Genomic DNA, 17,419 nt, shown 5'->3' with positions numbered 1-17,419 from the left:
TTAAACATTGCCTTACATGGCATCACTGTATTCTTTCTAATAACTTCCTGTTGACACTTTGAGATGGTAGATTATGACCATAACTATATTTAACTACTAACTGGCTTTATAGTTGGCCTTATCTGTTTCTATATTTCTGCATATTGAACACTCACTACAGAAACTGTCAACATTGTAGACTGTACTAGAAGGAAAAAAGGTTTTGTTGTAACTGAAAACTCATGATTTCATCTAAAATATAAAGAAATGTGTTTTCTGTTTAAAAGAAGGCAAGTTGATTCCTGTAACACATTAAAAAGAGAAGTAAACTATGACTTCCTAGTTTGTCTAAAGTAGATACAAATTGGGTCAAACAAATACAAATCAATCCAAAAAGCGAAATAAAATATTTGTTTTTTTTAATTGAAAACGACATACTGATCTGCAATTTGTTGTTTAACAATTCTTCCTATTTTATATAAAAATGAATGCATGAATCCACACCAGTTTAAAGGAGAGTGTAACTTTTTTTTTTTTTTTTTTACATACAATACTAACATGCATATGTACATCAACATTTCTGCAATTGTTGATCCTGTTCACACTGGCCCTGAAGACTTCCCATCAGAATTCAATTCCACTGTAATAGATTGAGAAAAAAAATCTACAGTCATTCTGTGAAAACATGCATCATTAAATTCAGCTGAAGCTAAAATGAGGCTTCAGCAGTCTGAGTTAGACAGCTCCACATCTACAAAAGCTCTTTTAAGGATGAAATGTGCTCTGTGTTACTACCCTCCACTGCAAAGCAGCAAAAAAAAGGTTCCCTATCTTTTACACTGGAATTGCTTCAGGAAGGAATTTAACTCTTTCAATATATATTCCAGTATTGTATTGAGACAGACATGTCAACATTTCAACCTATCCTTTGAGTTTCTTTGCTGCAGACACTTTAAATGAAAAGGAAACAAGATTAAGACACTACAGCCACTACAGCACTGTGTCAAGTGCAGTGGTGCTTTAAGCTAAATGCTAACTTACATACAATACAATGCTAGCATGCTATCATTTGCTAATTGGCATTAAACAAAACATACAGGGGAGTCATTCGTTTTGCAGGTATTTGGTCACATGTAAACAAGTTCAGGGATAACCAGTGTTAATAGCATTTTATCCTGAGGTGGACATATACGCATGTCTCTACCATACAGACAGTTCGTTCAAAACCACATGCCAACCTGATGGTGGAGCAAAGGAAAAGTCACAGGATGAACAAAGTCATTGTGATGCATCCCCTGGGGAACATGTATAACACTTAATGGGAATCCATCCAATAGCTGTTGAGATATTTCAGTCTGGCTCACAGTGGTCAGACAAACCAATCAACAGACTGATGTTGTCATCCCTAGAGCCACGCTGAAATAGAGACATCTCTGACTTAAGACACATGTTTATTCTAGTTAAATAATATGTTTTTTAACAAAAGCACACTTCAGCTCTCAGAAGCAGAGAGGACCGAGGTGGTTGTCCTTTTATACACCAGTGGAGTAATAGCGGAGTCAACTTCTTCATGGATGTGGGTGCTCTTATTTGGGACGTTTATGAAAAGTCAACACATTTAAGCTCAATAACACTTGAATAAGGAAACTGTCCAACTTCCAGTTTACCCTCAGCTGAATGAATGGATGGATTTACAAAGCCCCTAACATGTGGAGGTGTGAAGCGTCTCCGTCACTTCGCCTCAGGCTGAATGTGGCGTTTGAAGACCGCAGCTGTTAGAAACCGTTCACAGGACCGCCATTCATTCACTGGAATAACAATCCATCATCAGTCCATTACATCAATCCATCACAACTGATGAGAGCAAAGAAACTTTATCCTCACGCAACTCCACCATGCAACAGTCCTCAAATCTCAGACATTATATCCTTCACGTTGGAGTACACTGCATTGTCCTCCCCGTCGTCCTCTTCAGGAACACAAGGTTCCGTCTCTTCATCCTCCGTGACCATCTCCCCCTCCAACACATAACCTTCCTCTTCGCCATTGTTTTCCACTTCCTCTTTTACTTCTTTCTTAATTTCAGCATACTCGGTCTCTGTGGTTTCTTGCTTCTTTGCTGCCTCCCTGGTAGTCTTTCTTCTCAAGACGGAGAAATCGATGCTGGCGTACTCCACATCTTTAGGTCCACCATTGAGATCAGGGGCTGCTTGCTCTGCTGCCGCAGCTCCTTCTTCTCCTTCAGCCAACTCTTGGTAGAAGGTCTGATCATCATCGACTGCTTGACCAGCATCGATCTGTCAGGAACAACGTAGTTTAGACAACTCATTCAGCAGCTGCAACATGAATGAAATAGTAGCGTTTGAAAAAGAATTAGCTTGAAGCTGCTTGGCTTTGAGCTGATTAAAGTTTTGTTTATACTCGCGCTTGGCGCCGTAGCACAAGCTCCGAGTATGTACTGAGGTGTTTATACTCTATGAGCTGTGCGCTGCATTATTCCCCAAAACGCCAGAGGGCATACAAATAAAATGAACTGTGAAGAATCAAAAAGACAACGAGTGCAACGCATAGATATGCCCATAGACTGTAGGTGTAACTGGAAAAAGCCATAAACTAACCTCCACAATGAAGGGTTTGCAAAAACATTTGACTGGTGTGTTGCTTAAGCAAAGCTATTCTTAAAAGGTCACAAATAAATAATAAAGGATAGTGTAGGGTTAGCACTATTGGAATTGGATCACAGAATATCAGCTGAACAAACTATGGACTGACTAAACCTCTATGATCTATTCACTGAGCAGACTGCAGAGGGCCCAAAATATTTAGAGACCAGAAATGAGCACCGTTATAGTTCCATAATAGTCTAGGGTTACAACAATATTTCCCCTCACATTTAACACTCTGGGGACATCGACTTAATCGTTCAATAATCGTTTTTCCTTCTTTTACATTTGGTGTCCGAAATATTCTCTCTGTCTCTGTTAAAATAGTAATTTTTAGGAAAGAAGAAAATCATCAATATAACAGGTGATCCCAAAATGTTTATCAGAATTAATAGAAATACCAGTGGAGCCTCTTGACTGGTCGCCATCTCCAGAGTCTCATCCCGATTTCTAGAGATCTTCTGATTTTTTCTGGAAAAATTTATCAAAAACAGTAACAAATTAACATTAATTTCGGCATTTTATCCACAAACAACAGCCGGGAATTAATAATTAATAATGAAATAGTGTACCTGTGGCATTTTGTGGCCAAACAGCAAAGGACTGCTGAAAGAAGTAACCCAATCAAAAAGGCAATGATGACTTCCAGCCATGAAACTAGTTCTTTGGACTGATCTGCTATCAAGAGGAACAAAAGAAAAATGTCTGTCCATGTCGTTCTGAACGCTAATATGCAACATTGTATTATCTTCTGACAGCTTGCTCAATGGTTTGTCCAAATAGAAAAGGTCACAGTGAAATAATTAGGGTACTAAAGATGTCATAAGGCAGTGGTCCACAGTAGCTTCAGTGTTTTAGTTGAGAACACTTACCTTTTTCTTTTTTTTCTAATATGGTCATTTGGATTTTGAGGTTTTCTTTTGCTTCCCTATTTCCATTGCTGCTGACACACTCAACAGAAGTGTTGCTGTGGTCTTTTACAGTTAGGGTGACGGTGCTGTTGACTGTGTGGTTTGACACAGTGGTAATGATGGAGTACTCAGTGTGGTTCTTCAACAGCGGCCATGTGATGGTGGGTAAAGGAAACCCCTCACTGATGCACACACAAGTCAGGACCTCCGACTGAACCTCACACCCAGAGCTTTTGAAGATCTTTGAAAACCCTGTAAGCACACAAGCAGAATCACAATCTCAAAACAAAATGCTGAGAGTGTGAACATGAACTTCCTTGAAGTACAGTCTACTTACGAATCACTGTTACATCAGCAAATGTAGTCACAGTCCTGTCCAGGTGTTGTGCTGTACAGATGTAGTGTCCGGAATCTTCTATCGTCACATTAGGGATGACAAGTGTGGCTGATCCAGTGTGGTTCTGCAGGTCGGTGTCAAGTCCATTGAACAGCTTTGTGTTGGAGTCAAGTACAGTCCATGTGATATGAGATGGAGGGAAACTTTCAACACTACAGGTTAAATTCAGAGCATCTCCCTCCTCCACTCTTGTATCACCTGTGATTAAAGGTTTCTTCATATCTGTGAAGCAAATAATGAACAAAATATTTCAAGTTAAGATACGGTGAAGAGGTTGGAAACGAATACTAGATTTATTGTCATTGCATTCATGCATTGTCTGCAGTATGTTCCTTTTTAAATAGGACCACAGCAGGGCGCCAACTTCTAAAGATGTTCAGACTCTACACACACTGGTTTTAACAGACAACACAAGTTTTTATGATTCTAAAGATTTGGCTCCAATTTGGCTGAGAACCACCTGGAGGTCTTCACAATGCCTTCATCGATCCGAAGGCTTTTTAAAAAAATGTATTTCCATTAGAAACTAAAGCAAATACAGTAAACATTTGCTCTAAACATTTAAAGAAAGAGCAAAATACGACAATAAATGTTCTGTCTTAGAACAGATGTACATTGTACTTACATATGACTTTTACATCAACGTTTTCCACCAGGGTATTATTCAGATATTTTGCTCTGCAGATGTATAGTCCAGACTCTTCTGTTGTCACATTAGAGATGGAAAAAGTGCCGATTCCACTTTCTGTCTGCATGAAGGTCTCACTGTTGTTCTGCCAATTTGTTTCTGTTGCATTTGGCATGTTTGTCTCAGAAGGTTTTGTCCACGTGATGAGAGATGGAGGGAAACTTTCAACACTGCAGGTCAGATTCAGAGTCTCACCCTCCTTCACACTTGTATTCCCAGTGATTCTAAATTCCTTCACATCTATGAGACAAAATGACACACTGTATTATATGGAGATGCACCGATCATTCATAGCGGCACAGACAGTAATCAGCCACACACACAACATGTGTCGGAGAGTGAAGAAGACATGAAGCTCATTTGTCACAACTTCATGTTCAAAATAAGAAGTGGAGGAAAAACCTTAAAAACATCTGGAACAACTAGCTTGATCTTGAGACACTTATTATGTTGAAATTCATTCCCATCCATGCTGCTCAGAGTAACCACAGTGATTTGCTTCTCTGCAGACATCACAGAGCTAACAGCTAACGGAGGTTACGGTGCATTGTGGTGCGTTCAAGGTCCACTCAGTAAAATTGAATATTGGGGAAAGTAAATTATAACCCTATCATGATATGTTAAAATGTTATCTTTTGTTTTTGGCAATAAAATTGAATGAAAACTGTTGTTTGAAGGAGACGATTTTACCTGAATATAAAATAGGAATTATAGAGGGAGTTATGACATGTTCAGCTTATTAACACTAGCTTTAATCTGCTTATAATACATAATTAAGACTACTGATGCCAAGATTTCTTAAAGGAAGTATTTAAATATACAGATAACCACAATAGATGAAAATAACAAAGAAAAAGGATAACATTTCGATTTTTTGACAGTTTACATTGATATATTTTTTGGGACGGGTCAGGGATGGTGAAAAAAATAATTAAGTCTGGAGCCTTGCTGTCAGTTTTAGCTCTTAGAATGAAAATCAGAAACCCCAAAACTCACAACTTCCCTGTAAGAACACTGTTGATGTGATTAGAAAACATTTTAAAAAGTAAAGGTGAGAATAAAGTGCAGAATGTGCTTAAACTCACAGGTCACATTCAGAGTCACTGTCTCCTCTGTAGTGATGTTGTTGGTGAAGCTGACCTTACAGGTGACGTTGGTGCCGTGCTGTTCAGCTGAAGGGTCAAAGGTGAAAGTTGAGCTGTGTCTCTGTGTGACAGCAGGCAGATTCTCAGTCTTGACAGCAGTGATGTTTCCTGTGATGTGAGAGTCCTTCTCTCCTGCTCCTCTCCACCTCCAGGTGATTTTAGGATCAGATCCAGAGCAGAGACCAGGAGCAGTGCAGGTCAGTGTGGTCTGCTGTCCCTCTGTCAGAGGAGGAATCATCACTGTGGGCTTCAGGGTCAGACCTGAAGGGAGAGCAGTCGATGAGTGGAATCAGGTGAGCAGCCTGAAGGTCACCATTCACTTAAGTTCAGGCTGAAATAATCTGATACTTTATTAAACATCTTGATGGGGCAATAAGTCAAAGTTTTATCAGGAACTGGTGCAGTTCCTACTGTTTGCCCACAGAGGTCGACAAATACCAAACATTATTTCATTATTATTCTTTTCAAACTACAAATACAGCAAATATGTTGAATAGAATGAACATCTTCACTGTAAGTGTTTGTTGTAGCTGTTCATACCTTTAACAGAGACAGTTGCTTTTGGGGGGAATGTAAATCCACTCTCAGCATAATACAGTAAACCATTAACTCTGAATTGATATGATCCAGAGTCTGACTCAGTGAGGTCATTGATGATGATGCTGCAGTTCTTCTGACTCACGTCAGGCTCCAACAGTGAAACTCGTCCCATAAACCCAGACTGAACTTTGTTGTTGTTGTTGTTAGTGTGGAATATCACGTCTGAATCCTCACATCTTTCTTTAGATGGTTCACATTTGTACCACACCATATGTTTGGGTGTAAAGACAGAAGCAGTGGTGAAAGAACACGGTATCACAACACAGAGTCCAGCCTCTGCTGTTATTTCTCCTTCACTGAGAGTGATACAGTATTCGGCTATGGGACAGTGTTTGAATTCCCTCACTGATTCACCTGTTAATGGAAACAGTGAAAACAAAACAGGGATCCAGGTTATTTTAATATACCAATAGAACATAATATTTAATAAATGATGATTTAATAAATGATGGAGAAAGCTACTACTATGCTTTTGTTTCATATAACTGCTGATGGAAGCAGCGTTGATCAGACAACAAAACAGAATTTATGTATTTAACTAAGTTTCTTTATCCACAATTAAACTGAAAAACAAATCATCCATTTAAATAACTATTTATGCAAGTCAGAGTTTCCAAGCATGTAAATGAATGCTGTGAGGAGTGCTACTAATGATCTGATAGGAGAACTAACTACTGCAGCATGACAGGAAAACATGAGGACATTTATCATTATTGCTATCTATTTTGTTCACACTTCAAATCTCTAATGTAGGCATGATAACAAGATTATAATTAAGATACATACCAGTGACAGCATTGATGCGTCTCCCAGAGAATAGCAGAGTCGCCCAGATGAGAACAAACATCCTGATTGTCGATGATTGAGACAGTCAGTCTCTCCCTCCACAGGACAAACTTTACACTGAACGTGCAATAAACATTAGAGGAACTGAAGCAAAGGAAGCTCCACAGCCGACATCACAGATCTTAATACAGGATGTTACACGTTCACTTATTCCATAGTTGTGACATCTGTTCTCAAAAAGATCCTTCATACTGTAAGTAAACGTTTGAACAATAATCTTTACAGCAATCAAGCTTTGTGAAAACTGAACCTTTTACTGGATTTACCACCAACTCTGATAAACATAAATTAATACTCCCATCCCCAAACATGTTTTCTCAAGCATAGTCCACCTTTACTGAACCAGAAAATCCAGTATTGTCAAAAGACAATTGCAAGAATGAATCAGTTCAACAACTTACATTTACAGTGCAAAAAGATATTTAACAAATAACTATAAATGTTGGATTTTACCTTTTCCTGTCTCGCTCTCTGCTCTCAACAGTGATCACTGTAGAGTGTTTCTTCCTTTAACTGATTCATCCTTTCGTCACTTTTCTATTTCTTCTCTGTTTGTGCAACAACAGGGTTTCAGGAAGTTCCCCCACACACCACAGAGCAAAATGTCTCCTCTCCTGTGACCGACAGGCTTTTATACTCTCATATCTCATAATGTCACGATATGTGTATATCTCTCATGAGAAATTTGTGCTTTTAGCATCTTATGATGAAAAGTGATTTTTGATTGCTTGTTTTTTTTTAGATCATCTCCCCGACTGTGAGGTAATATGAACGTTTTTGAAAAAGGAAGTCTGTAAAACTACAAAATCTTGTAATCTTGAGAAACCACCAAACCATATAAAGCACTAAGCATTGTTTATGTGTTAATATTGAACTACTTTATGAAGCTTCTTTAATTGCTGAAACAACGCACAACACATACTGCTTAATATATGCAGTGAAAGTTGAGTCATGATGGTTAAATGAACATTGTTTTAATCTTGTATTAAAATGATAACTTGTGACGAATGAAGTGCATTAAGAACCAAGAGAGTCAAATAAAAAGTCTCTGCTTTCAACATTTCCTCATTACAAATGCATGCAGAAACTTAGGAACCACTTCCGCATATTTGTGTGTTTTCTGGTTTATAATTGGTCAAAGTCAATGTAGTGATTAAGCACTTTAAGGTGCTAGATTAAAACAAGTTCTTACAAAGTACTGGCTCCAATGCATCTCAATCATTTACTTTATGTCTGATGCCTGATAGCAGAACCTGTAGAAATGGTTGAGTTACCAGAGGTTAGAAAGACAGACTGCAAATCTGTCTCAACCAATAAATCTGTTTATTAATAATCATCGTGACAATCAATTGTGAAATCTTAATTTAATCTAGACTAGGGTAAAACCTTGTATATGGCTGGACTGTATTCGGTCAATGGGCTAGTGTCTATAATGGGAATACCTGGATGTTGAATATTCATCTGGAATTTTCTGTTGTGGTCCCAGTAATATTTGTCCTTAAAGTGCATTCGTCTAAAGTGTTATTGTTCTACTTCAGTCACTGGGGGTGTGTTCATGTCCCGGGCAGCCAAACTGTATTTTGTAGTAATGTAGAAGGGCCACAAGATGGCAGTAGCTACATTTGAAGTGCCATAAGAGAACCATTCAAGCCTCTGAATATTCTGAATGCTCCTGCTACTGTTTCACAAGAAAGGCCTTGTATGAAGAGATTACGTCCAATGAATACGTCCTGCATTCAAAGTGAATGAGGCATTATCGGCACAATGTACTTAAATGTACTTAACGTCTGTTCAAGGTGGAGCTTTCATTTCAATGACGGTGGATACTTTAGTGAATATTAATGAATCATATTTGAATTGTTATATTTGGAGTAAAATCTGAAACAGAACCAGAAACATTCTCCTGTCAGGTAAATGTAATGGTATTTGGTTTTCCTCTAAAGTAGAAATATGCGTCGCATTATAGCGCAATAAAAATCTTGCATTCAAGATTGTGAAGTATAAGTACACAGTATGTAGTATATAGTTGACGTGCATATTATATAAGTACTTAAGGGCCCTTTTGCAAGTAATTTGGGGGTACAATGAGTTAAAATAGTAACATAAGTGAATATGTATACAGTACTTTAATCAAATCTTAATTAAAGGACCTTAATGCTTCTTACATCACAGCATCAACAACAATGTTTTTTTTACTGGCATTAGCTGAACTGGATATATTTTCCCAGCAGTGAAGCTACAGTAAAGTGGTGTTTGTTTGACTACCGGTGTCTGAAGAACTGCGAGCTGTCTTTCACGTTGGCAAAATGTCCATTAACCATGTAAAATGGATATTTAGTCCACAAAGGCCTCATTTAAGAGGGATTTAAAAGAGGATAAGGACCGTACCATTGTGATCTGCTTAGGGAGGTTGTTCCAGAGAGTGAGGGTCCTAACAGAATAGAGGCACCCAAGATTTATAGATTTTCACAATGCACCATGATATTTGATCAACGATGAAGAAAGGCTACTATGACAGTTCTTGTTTCATATAGTTGCTGTTGTTAGCGGCATTGACCAGACAACACAACACAATTTAATTTAACATATTTATTTATCCAGAATATCTTTGGTAAACAAATGAGTCATTTGAATTTGTTTCAAATAAAGGCAATGCATGCTACTAATAAGCTGATGAATTCAAGGTGGAAAAGCTGAACTATGTGATTTGGTAGCAACTCAAAAAGCATATATTTTTTGTCAACAATTATCTTTAATATTTGATGAAGCAGTTTGTGAAATCTCTTTGAAAGGTGCTGCATAGATAAAGGTAACACCAAGGCCAACACAATAAAGATCTCTGCCATATTTCTGGACCACCTAATCATTGATACTCCAACTGTGATAAACACCAAAGTAAATATCTGTAATCCTCTCATCCTCAAGCACCATTTCTCTAGCTCAGTCTAACTCTCCTCACCAGCAACCATACCGGGACATTTTTTATATTTTGATTAGGGAAGAATCAGACGAATTGATTTATAATTCAAATCTGCAGAGTGTTTCTGCTCTGAACTGATTCTTCCTCTCCTCACTTTTCTTTTTCCTTCCTCTTTATGCAAAAACAAGGATTCAGGAAGTGCTCCTGCCCAGTGTTAGATATTATTTCTCCTCTTCTGAGACTGACACACTGACTTCCATGATGTAACATTTATCGCATCACGTATCATATCTTATCGTTATTGGGAGGCAACAACCATTTATGTATGCTTGTTTTTTAAACATACATCCCAATATGCTCTGAAACCTCACACATTTTGTGATATGACTGGTTTCATATTAGTATCTTATTATACTATATAAATATTAATATAGGATACCATTTGGCATTTATTACTTATTTTTATGTTGCTTCAAAAATGCACAGTACATATTGCACATATCGTACGTGCCTTACTGTAAATGGTCTGTGTTACTGGCTAATATCGGCAGTGGGAGTTAGGTAGTGATGATCAAATTAACATTATATTGGTCATGTATGGAAAAAAAGGACAACAGTAATCAAATATGTGTTAAATAGCAAGGTTAAGTTGTGGGTTTAAAATGCTCTATCACTGACATAATTAATTAACTCGTTAAGTCACACCAGAGATTACAATGTTTCAACGAAGATAACCGATATTCATGCATTATGGGAATACCTTAACAACAATAACGGTTTCCTTAGCTGCTTTATCTTTTACTTTATAATGGAAGGATAACAAAGTGCCATTTAGTCTGATACTCTAGGTTCAATATTATTTGGGAAAAATATTCATAGTTCTGTGTAGAAAAAATAACTTTTCATTGTTTGTCAAATGTGGAAAAACACATTTCTATCTATTTACTCATAAACATCGGCTCAATCAAAGGCTCAGCGGACCTCCACTCAGTCAATAAAGGTTCATGAAATGTAAACTAAAAAATAATAATACTGTATAAAGCAAGATATAAGTTACACTTAAATTAAAAATAACTCGAAGAAATGCAATACTCATAAAATTCTACGCATGTTGTAAGGAAGTACCGTCTTGTTCTACTCGGTGGAAGCTAACACTCGTTAGTTCCGAGGTCGAGCAATAACGTCATACTCTGGTGATTGGTCTGTTTTCCGCAGTGAAATGTAAGTTATGTCTTCTTGGTTTGGTTTCACCTTTTTCCTTGTGTTCCTTTGGAGAGAAGACAGAGTGAGACATGATGTGTTGTTAAAAGTCTCCACAGCATTGACAGAGGATCAAAGCATAACATGATGAAGTATTAACTTACCAACAGAACATCAAGAGGACTATGCAGATGACATTCACAATGAGAGAAACAACAGCAACGATGATCCAGGGAAGTTCTGCACTTGGTCCTTGATCTGCTTTTACAAATGACATCATGTAGATTGTATGACTCTTCAAGTGGTATTAAAGCTGTACACCTAATGGCTACTGTGTGAACTATAGACTGCCAATAAACGGTGTTAGCTGTAAATGATAGGTAACAAAAATGACATAAATCTATAAATGGAAATAGTCAAAAATATTTAAATGATAGCCGATAGTGTGGTTTCTATTACAGCTGAAGGCCAAAACAAACTTACATGTTCTCTATTGGATTAAATCATTTATTATAAAATGTTCAACATATTGTACATTTTCATAGAATCTGCTAAACAAATTGCTCTTTAATAAATTCAACAAAACATTCTTATTGATATCAGTGATTAGATATGTGTGTGTTCACCTTCCCGCCTCTCTGAAGTTATGATGGTGACTTTGTGTTGTGCTAACCCAACTTCATTGTTACTGATACACTCAACAACAGTGTTGCTGTGGTCTTTGACAGTTAGGGTGACGGTGCTGTTGACTATTATAGTGTAGTGATCTAGGGAGGTTTTGTATTTGTCAAAACTTACCATCTTGTTTCAAGTCATTTATTCTGACTGTGAGGTTCTTTTTTGCTTTCCCGATTTCATTGCTGCTGACACACTCAACAGTGGTGTAGTTGCGGCGTTTTACAGACACAGTGAAGCTGATGACAGTGTGGCTTGACTGATTGGTAATGACAGAGTATTCAGAGGGAGTCTCCAACATCGGCCATGTGATGGTGGGTAAAGGAAACCCTTCACTGATACACACACAAGTCAGGACCTCCGACTGGACCTCACATGGAGGGCTACTTAAGAACTTTGGAAGAACTGCAAACACAAAAGAAGAACCTCAACAACACAGCAAACAATAAAGTAAAACAAAGTGAACATCTTTCCATCTACAGCCTACTTACATTTCACGTTTACTTCAGCAGGTGTAGTCAGAGTGGTGATCTGGTGCTCTGCAGTACAGATGTACTGTCCAGAGTATTCTGCTGTCACATTAAGGATGACAAGAGTGGCTGATCCAGAGTCGTTCTGCAGGACGATTACATTTTCACTTTGCAGGTTTTTGTTGGAGTCAAGTTTGGTCCAGGTGACAACAGAAGGAGGGGAACTTTCAACACTGCAGGTTAGATTTAGAGCATCTCCCTCTTTAACTGTTGTCATTCCGGTGATCACAGGTTTCTTCACATCTTTAAGACAAAATTTTAGACAAACGTTTAGAATTTGTCAGACAAATGTTTTATCCTAAATATGTGGCTCCAGGCTGAAAACCACCTGGAAGCCTTAAAAATACCTCAATATGTGTGAAATATTTTTTATAAAATTATTATGTTGGTTAGAACCCAATATGTAAGAAAAAAAACATCCATCCAGACACAAAATATTGAACAGGAAGCATAAAAATATATGAAAAGCTGTTCACTTTGTCAGTTGCTTTTCTTTCTGGCTCAACGAGCGAGTGAGAGAGAGAAACCGAAGCAATAGTCAAGCGAGCTAGAAAGTGACTGAAGAGGGATCATCTATAGAGAGAACAAAGCCATAAATCAGAAGAATGAAACAATATTTTCTGATTGTTTCACTGCGGTTACTTTCTAAAGCATAACACCTTCTCACAAACCTGCAGGAAGGGTGTAGTTCAGATTTTTTTGTGGTGCAGACGTACAGTACAAAATATTCTTTTGGCACGTTAAGGATGACAAGTGTGGCTGTTCCAGTGTCATTGTTCAGATCTTAATTCACCTCAAATCTATCTACACAATGTTTTAAAAGCCACAAATTCCCAACATTTCTGCAAGAACACCGTTGAGGTTGTAAAGTCCAACAAACTTCATAAAACCATCAAAAATGACATGACAACGTAAAGGTGAGAATAAAGTGCAGTATGTGCTATACTCACAGGTCACATTCAGAGTCACTGTCTCCTCTGTACTGATGTTGTTGGTGAAGCTGACCTTACAGGTGACGTTGGTGCCGTGCTGTTCAGCTGAAGGGTCAAAGGTGAAAGTTGAGCTGTGTCTCTGTGTGACGGCAGTCAGATTCTCAGTCTTGACAGCAGTGATGTTTCCTGTGATGTGAGAGTCCTTCTCTCCTGCTCCTCTCCACGTCCAGGTGATTTTAGGATCAGATCCAGAGCAGAGACCAGGAGCAGTGCAGGTCAGTGTGGTCTGCTGTCCCTCTGTCAGAGGAGGAATCATCACTGTGGGCTTCAGGGTCAGACCTGAAGGGAGAGCAGTCGATGAGTGGAATCAGGTGAGCAGCCTGAAGGTCACCATTCACTTAAGTTCAGGCTGAAATAATCTGATACTTTGTTCAACATCTCATTAAATCAGTGTTTTATCAGGAACTGGTGCAGTTCCTACTGTTTGCCCACAGAGGTTGACAAATACCAAACATTATTTCATTATTTTTCTTTTCAAACTACAAATACAGCAAATATGTTGAATAGAATGAACATCTTCACTGTAAGTGTTTGTTGTAGCTGTTCATACCTTTAACAGAGACAGTTGCTTTTAGGGAGAATGTAAATCCACTGCCAACCCCATATCGTAAACCATTAACTCTGAGTTGATATGATCCAGAGTCTGACTCAGTGAGGTCATTGATGATGATGCTGCAGTTCTTCTGACTCACGTCAGGCTCCAACAGTGAAACTTGTCCCATAAACCCAGACTGAACTTTGTTGTTGTTGTTGTTAGTGTGGAATATCATGACTGGATCCCCACATCTTCTTTTAGATGGTTCACATTTGTACCACACTATATGTTTGGGTGTAAAGACAGAAGCAGTGGTGAAAGAACACGGTATCACAACACAGAGTCCAGCCTCTGCTGTTATTTCTCCTTCACTGAGAGCGATACAGTATCCGTTGTCACATTGTCCCCTCACTGATGCACCTGTTAATGGAAACAGTGAGACAAAAACATTGAAAGGAGATATTTAAATCTTGATAATACTCCATGATATTTAATAAATGGTAAAGGAGCGCTTCTACTGGGAGTGTTTTTGTTTTACAAAACAAAAACAAAAAATTACATTTACATTTACAATAAATACTTAATAAAACAAGTCAAATATTCTATATATTAGGCAATTTCATCTATCAGTCCCAAAGTTCCCAAATTACTCAATAGATGCTTTGAGTAATGCTACTAATGAGGACATTTATCACAGCATATTGTTATCTATATTGTTCATCTCTTTTATTGTTGTCATCACAAGATTATAATAAAATATATACATACCTGTGACAGCAGTGAAGCCTCTCACAGAGAAGAGCAGAGTCGTCCAGATGAGAACAAACATCCTGATTTGAAGATTGAGACAGTCAGTGTCTTTTTCTTTCAGAAGGACAAACATTCAAATGTTTCACTTTATGAAACTGGAGCAGAAAAATCTTTAAATACATGATGTTGCAGGTTCACGTTTTCTGTAGTGACATTGATAAATTTAGCTAACATCATCTTCAGGGTTGTGATTCCCGCAAAATGTTTTATTTCCAAGAACTTTTGTAATATCTGTTCCAACCTGTGAAATAAATAAACTTCAATTATCTGTGGCAGCTTTATCTACTACACCCCCCCCCCCCCCCCCCCCCCACAATGAAATGCACACATTAGTGTAACAAGTAACGCAAGGAATTCTAAAAAGCATTTTATGACATTAGTCAGTAGAGAATGACTTCTACAGTCTTCATTTATAATTTAGAAATATGATTTAAAAAGTAAGGTGAAGGTTGTGTTTTACCTCTTTTTGTCTTGTTCTCCTGCTCTCTTCTCACCACAGTGATCTCTGCTGAGTGTCTCTGCTCTGAACTGACTCTTCCTCTCTTTTGTCATTCGTTCCTCTTTGTGCTACAACAATTTTAAAGGAAGTTTCTCTGGCCCTCGTTAGACTGCCACACTCACAAATCTCTAAAATGTGTGCATATGTTAATATAAATATATACTGTGTATCAAGTTGATAATGTACAAATTTAACATAGTTTAATTTCAGTATTCAGTCCTGCGCTAAGTGCATGAAATAAAAAAATAGAATATTTCTTTTAATCCTAGTTCTTAACTCAACTGCAAGAAGCTCCATATTTGTAGCAGAGTGTTTTTTATGGTTTAATGTGCAACATCTCTAAGTTGTGTTCTCAGAAAAGTCTCAGAAGTGATTATTCATTTAAACATTGTCTTACATGGCATCACTGTATTCTTTCTAATAACTTCCTGTTGACACTTTGAGATGGTAGATTATGACCATAACTATATTTAACTACTAACTGGCTTCACATTGGTCCTTATCTGTTTCTATATGCTGCATATTGAACACTCACTACAGAACCTGTCAACATTGTAGAATGTACAAGAAGTTTTGTTGTAACTGAAAACTCATGATTTCATCTCAAACATAAACAAGTGTGTTTTCTGTTTAAAAGAAGTTGATTCCTGTAACGCATTAAAAAGAGAAGTAAACTAGTAAACTATGACTTCCTAATTTGTCTAAAGTAGATACAAATAGTGTCAAACATTTTATCAGTTTGAAAAAACAGATCAATCCAAAAAGCTAAATATATTGTTAATTTTTTTTAAATTAAAAACGGCATACTGATCTGCAATTTGTAGTTTAACAACTCTTCATAATTTATGTAAAATTGAATGCATAAATCCACACCAGTTTAAAGGAGGGCGTCTTGGAACAATATGTACATCAAAATGTCTGCAATACTGGTCCTGAAGACTTCCCATCCTAAATTCAAATACACTTTAATAGATGGAGACAAAATCTACAGTCCTCATTCTGTAAAATGTATTTGAAATCAGCCACAGTATTTGTTAAAGCTAGTGTTGGTAATCTTGAAAAACTAGCAAGTATGCAAAAACTTAAAAATCATCCATTGATTATTATCGAGCTCATTTCTCAAAAGCAAGATTAGCTAAAATGTACCCTAATTCAGATGCTAGTTGTAACAGATGTCGTAATACCCCCGCCCACTTAACTCACATGTTTCGGTCATGCCCTGCTCTGGCATCTTACTGGTCTGTGATCTTTAAAACACTATCTGAGGCTCTTATTATTGATCTCCAACCCAATGCAGCATCAGCTACATTTGGTGTCACAGATAGACAACACTCTACAGTAAGAAAAAGACATATATGTATATGTTAACAAAAAGCTGAAAAACAATGGAAATATTAGTCAAAGTACATGTTTACTGTATTCTTTGTCTGCCAATATTTCCCAAAAAACATCCCAGTGTTTTTTTTTTTCCATTGAACGTAGCTCCTTCAAAAAACACTCCCCTAAAATTATCATTATGAACGCAAACAACAATGAGTGAATGGCCAGAATACCCACAGGCAAGCAGGTAGATAGGCAGGTTATTACTGCTGCACCAACAATTTTTTTTGTCAGAGTATTTGATTTATTGATTCGGTCAGAATTTCAACAAAAATATAAAAAAATGTTTCGAAGAAGATTACTAACCCTTCCTTTAACCTTTAAACAAAGATCAACACTATGTGTTTTATTAATATTCTATACTTACCTAAAAACACTTCTAAAAAAATGTATTCAATTAATAAATTACATTATTACCAATAAAACATTTTAACATCAATTGATTAAACTTTGTAAAGCCTTGCTTGTTAAGGTTGCTGTTTCAGTTTGACAAATTAAGACTCCATTTAGGAGGGAGTCAATTTTTTAGGGGTTTTGTTCACAAACCAAAAAGTAAAAAGAGCACAGCACATGATTCATGATGGTGATGTTGCAAAACAATGGAAAGAGACAACATGAGAAATAGACAGTTCACAGTTTGTTTTCTATC

At 37.3% G+C, this 17,419-nt stretch overlaps 2 protein-coding genes across 3 annotated transcripts; both read right to left on the bottom strand.

Moving 5' to 3' along the window:
* Nucleotides 1–381: 381 nt before the first annotated feature.
* Nucleotides 382–7,776, bottom strand: LOC137891509 (myelin-associated glycoprotein-like). 2 transcript variants are annotated; one of them, XM_068736157.1, is made up of 10 exons: nt 7,683–7,776; nt 7,170–7,286; nt 6,324–6,737; nt 5,724–6,044; nt 4,576–4,878; nt 3,891–4,172; nt 3,515–3,805; nt 3,215–3,320; nt 3,044–3,113; nt 382–2,276 (listed from the first exon to the last, which is right to left on the bottom strand). In XM_068736157.1, exons 2-10 carry the CDS (start codon nt 7,228–7,230, stop codon nt 1,887–1,889), a joined length of 2,238 nt encoding a protein of 745 aa, XP_068592258.1. In that variant the 5' UTR covers nt 7,231–7,286; nt 7,683–7,776; the 3' UTR covers nt 382–1,886. The 2 variants fall into 2 exon arrangements, with proteins under 2 accessions (XP_068592258.1, XP_068592259.1); XM_068736158.1 differs by having other exon boundaries at nt 3,215–3,317.
* Nucleotides 7,777–9,834: 2,058 nt separating this feature from the next.
* LOC137891709 (sialic acid-binding Ig-like lectin 14) lies at nt 9,835–16,059 on the bottom strand. Its single transcript, XM_068736459.1, has 8 exons — nt 15,352–16,059; nt 14,850–14,911; nt 14,097–14,501; nt 13,505–13,825; nt 12,516–12,797; nt 12,148–12,429; nt 11,514–11,607; nt 9,835–11,416 (listed from the first exon to the last, which is right to left on the bottom strand). Exons 1-8 carry the CDS (start codon nt 15,441–15,443, stop codon nt 11,308–11,310), a joined length of 1,647 nt encoding a protein of 548 aa, XP_068592560.1. The 5' UTR covers nt 15,444–16,059; the 3' UTR covers nt 9,835–11,307.
* Nucleotides 16,060–17,419: the final 1,360 nt, after the last annotated feature.

Source organism: Cebidichthys violaceus, unplaced genomic scaffold (assembly GCF_023349555.1).
Source record: "Cebidichthys violaceus isolate CVI_PGR_0920_01 unplaced genomic scaffold, fCebVio1.0.p SCAF_7, whole genome shotgun sequence".
NCBI lineage: Eukaryota > Metazoa > Chordata > Actinopteri > Perciformes > Stichaeidae > Cebidichthys > Cebidichthys violaceus.
This window is presented reverse-complemented; position numbering and strand designations above follow the sequence as displayed.

Bases quoted from the DNA above. Each gene is read 5' to 3' on its own strand.
- LOC137891509 (XM_068736157.1), bottom strand. From the start codon at position 7,230: ATGTTTGTTCTCATCTGGGCGACTCTGCTATTCTCTGGGAGACGCATC. The intron at 4,879-5,723 runs GTGAGTTTAAGC...TTTGTCTCATAG, and splicing joins AGTGACTCTGAATGTGACCT to ATGTGAAGGAATTTAGAATC. The intron at 3,321-3,514 runs GTAAGTGTTCTC...TCCTCTTGATAG, and splicing joins ATTAGAAAAAAAAGAAAAAG to CAGATCAGTCCAAAGAACTA.
- LOC137891709 (XM_068736459.1), bottom strand. From the start codon at position 15,443: ATGACAAAAGAGAGGAAGAGTCAGTTCAGAGCAGAGACACTCAGCAGA. The intron at 13,826-14,096 runs GTATGAACAGCT...CTCTCCCTTCAG, and splicing joins AGCAACTGTCTCTGTTAAAG to GTCTGACCCTGAAGCCCACA. The intron at 11,417-11,513 runs GTAAGTTAATAC...TTCTCTCCAAAG, and splicing joins GTCCTCTTGATGTTCTGTTG to GAACACAAGGAAAAAGGTGA.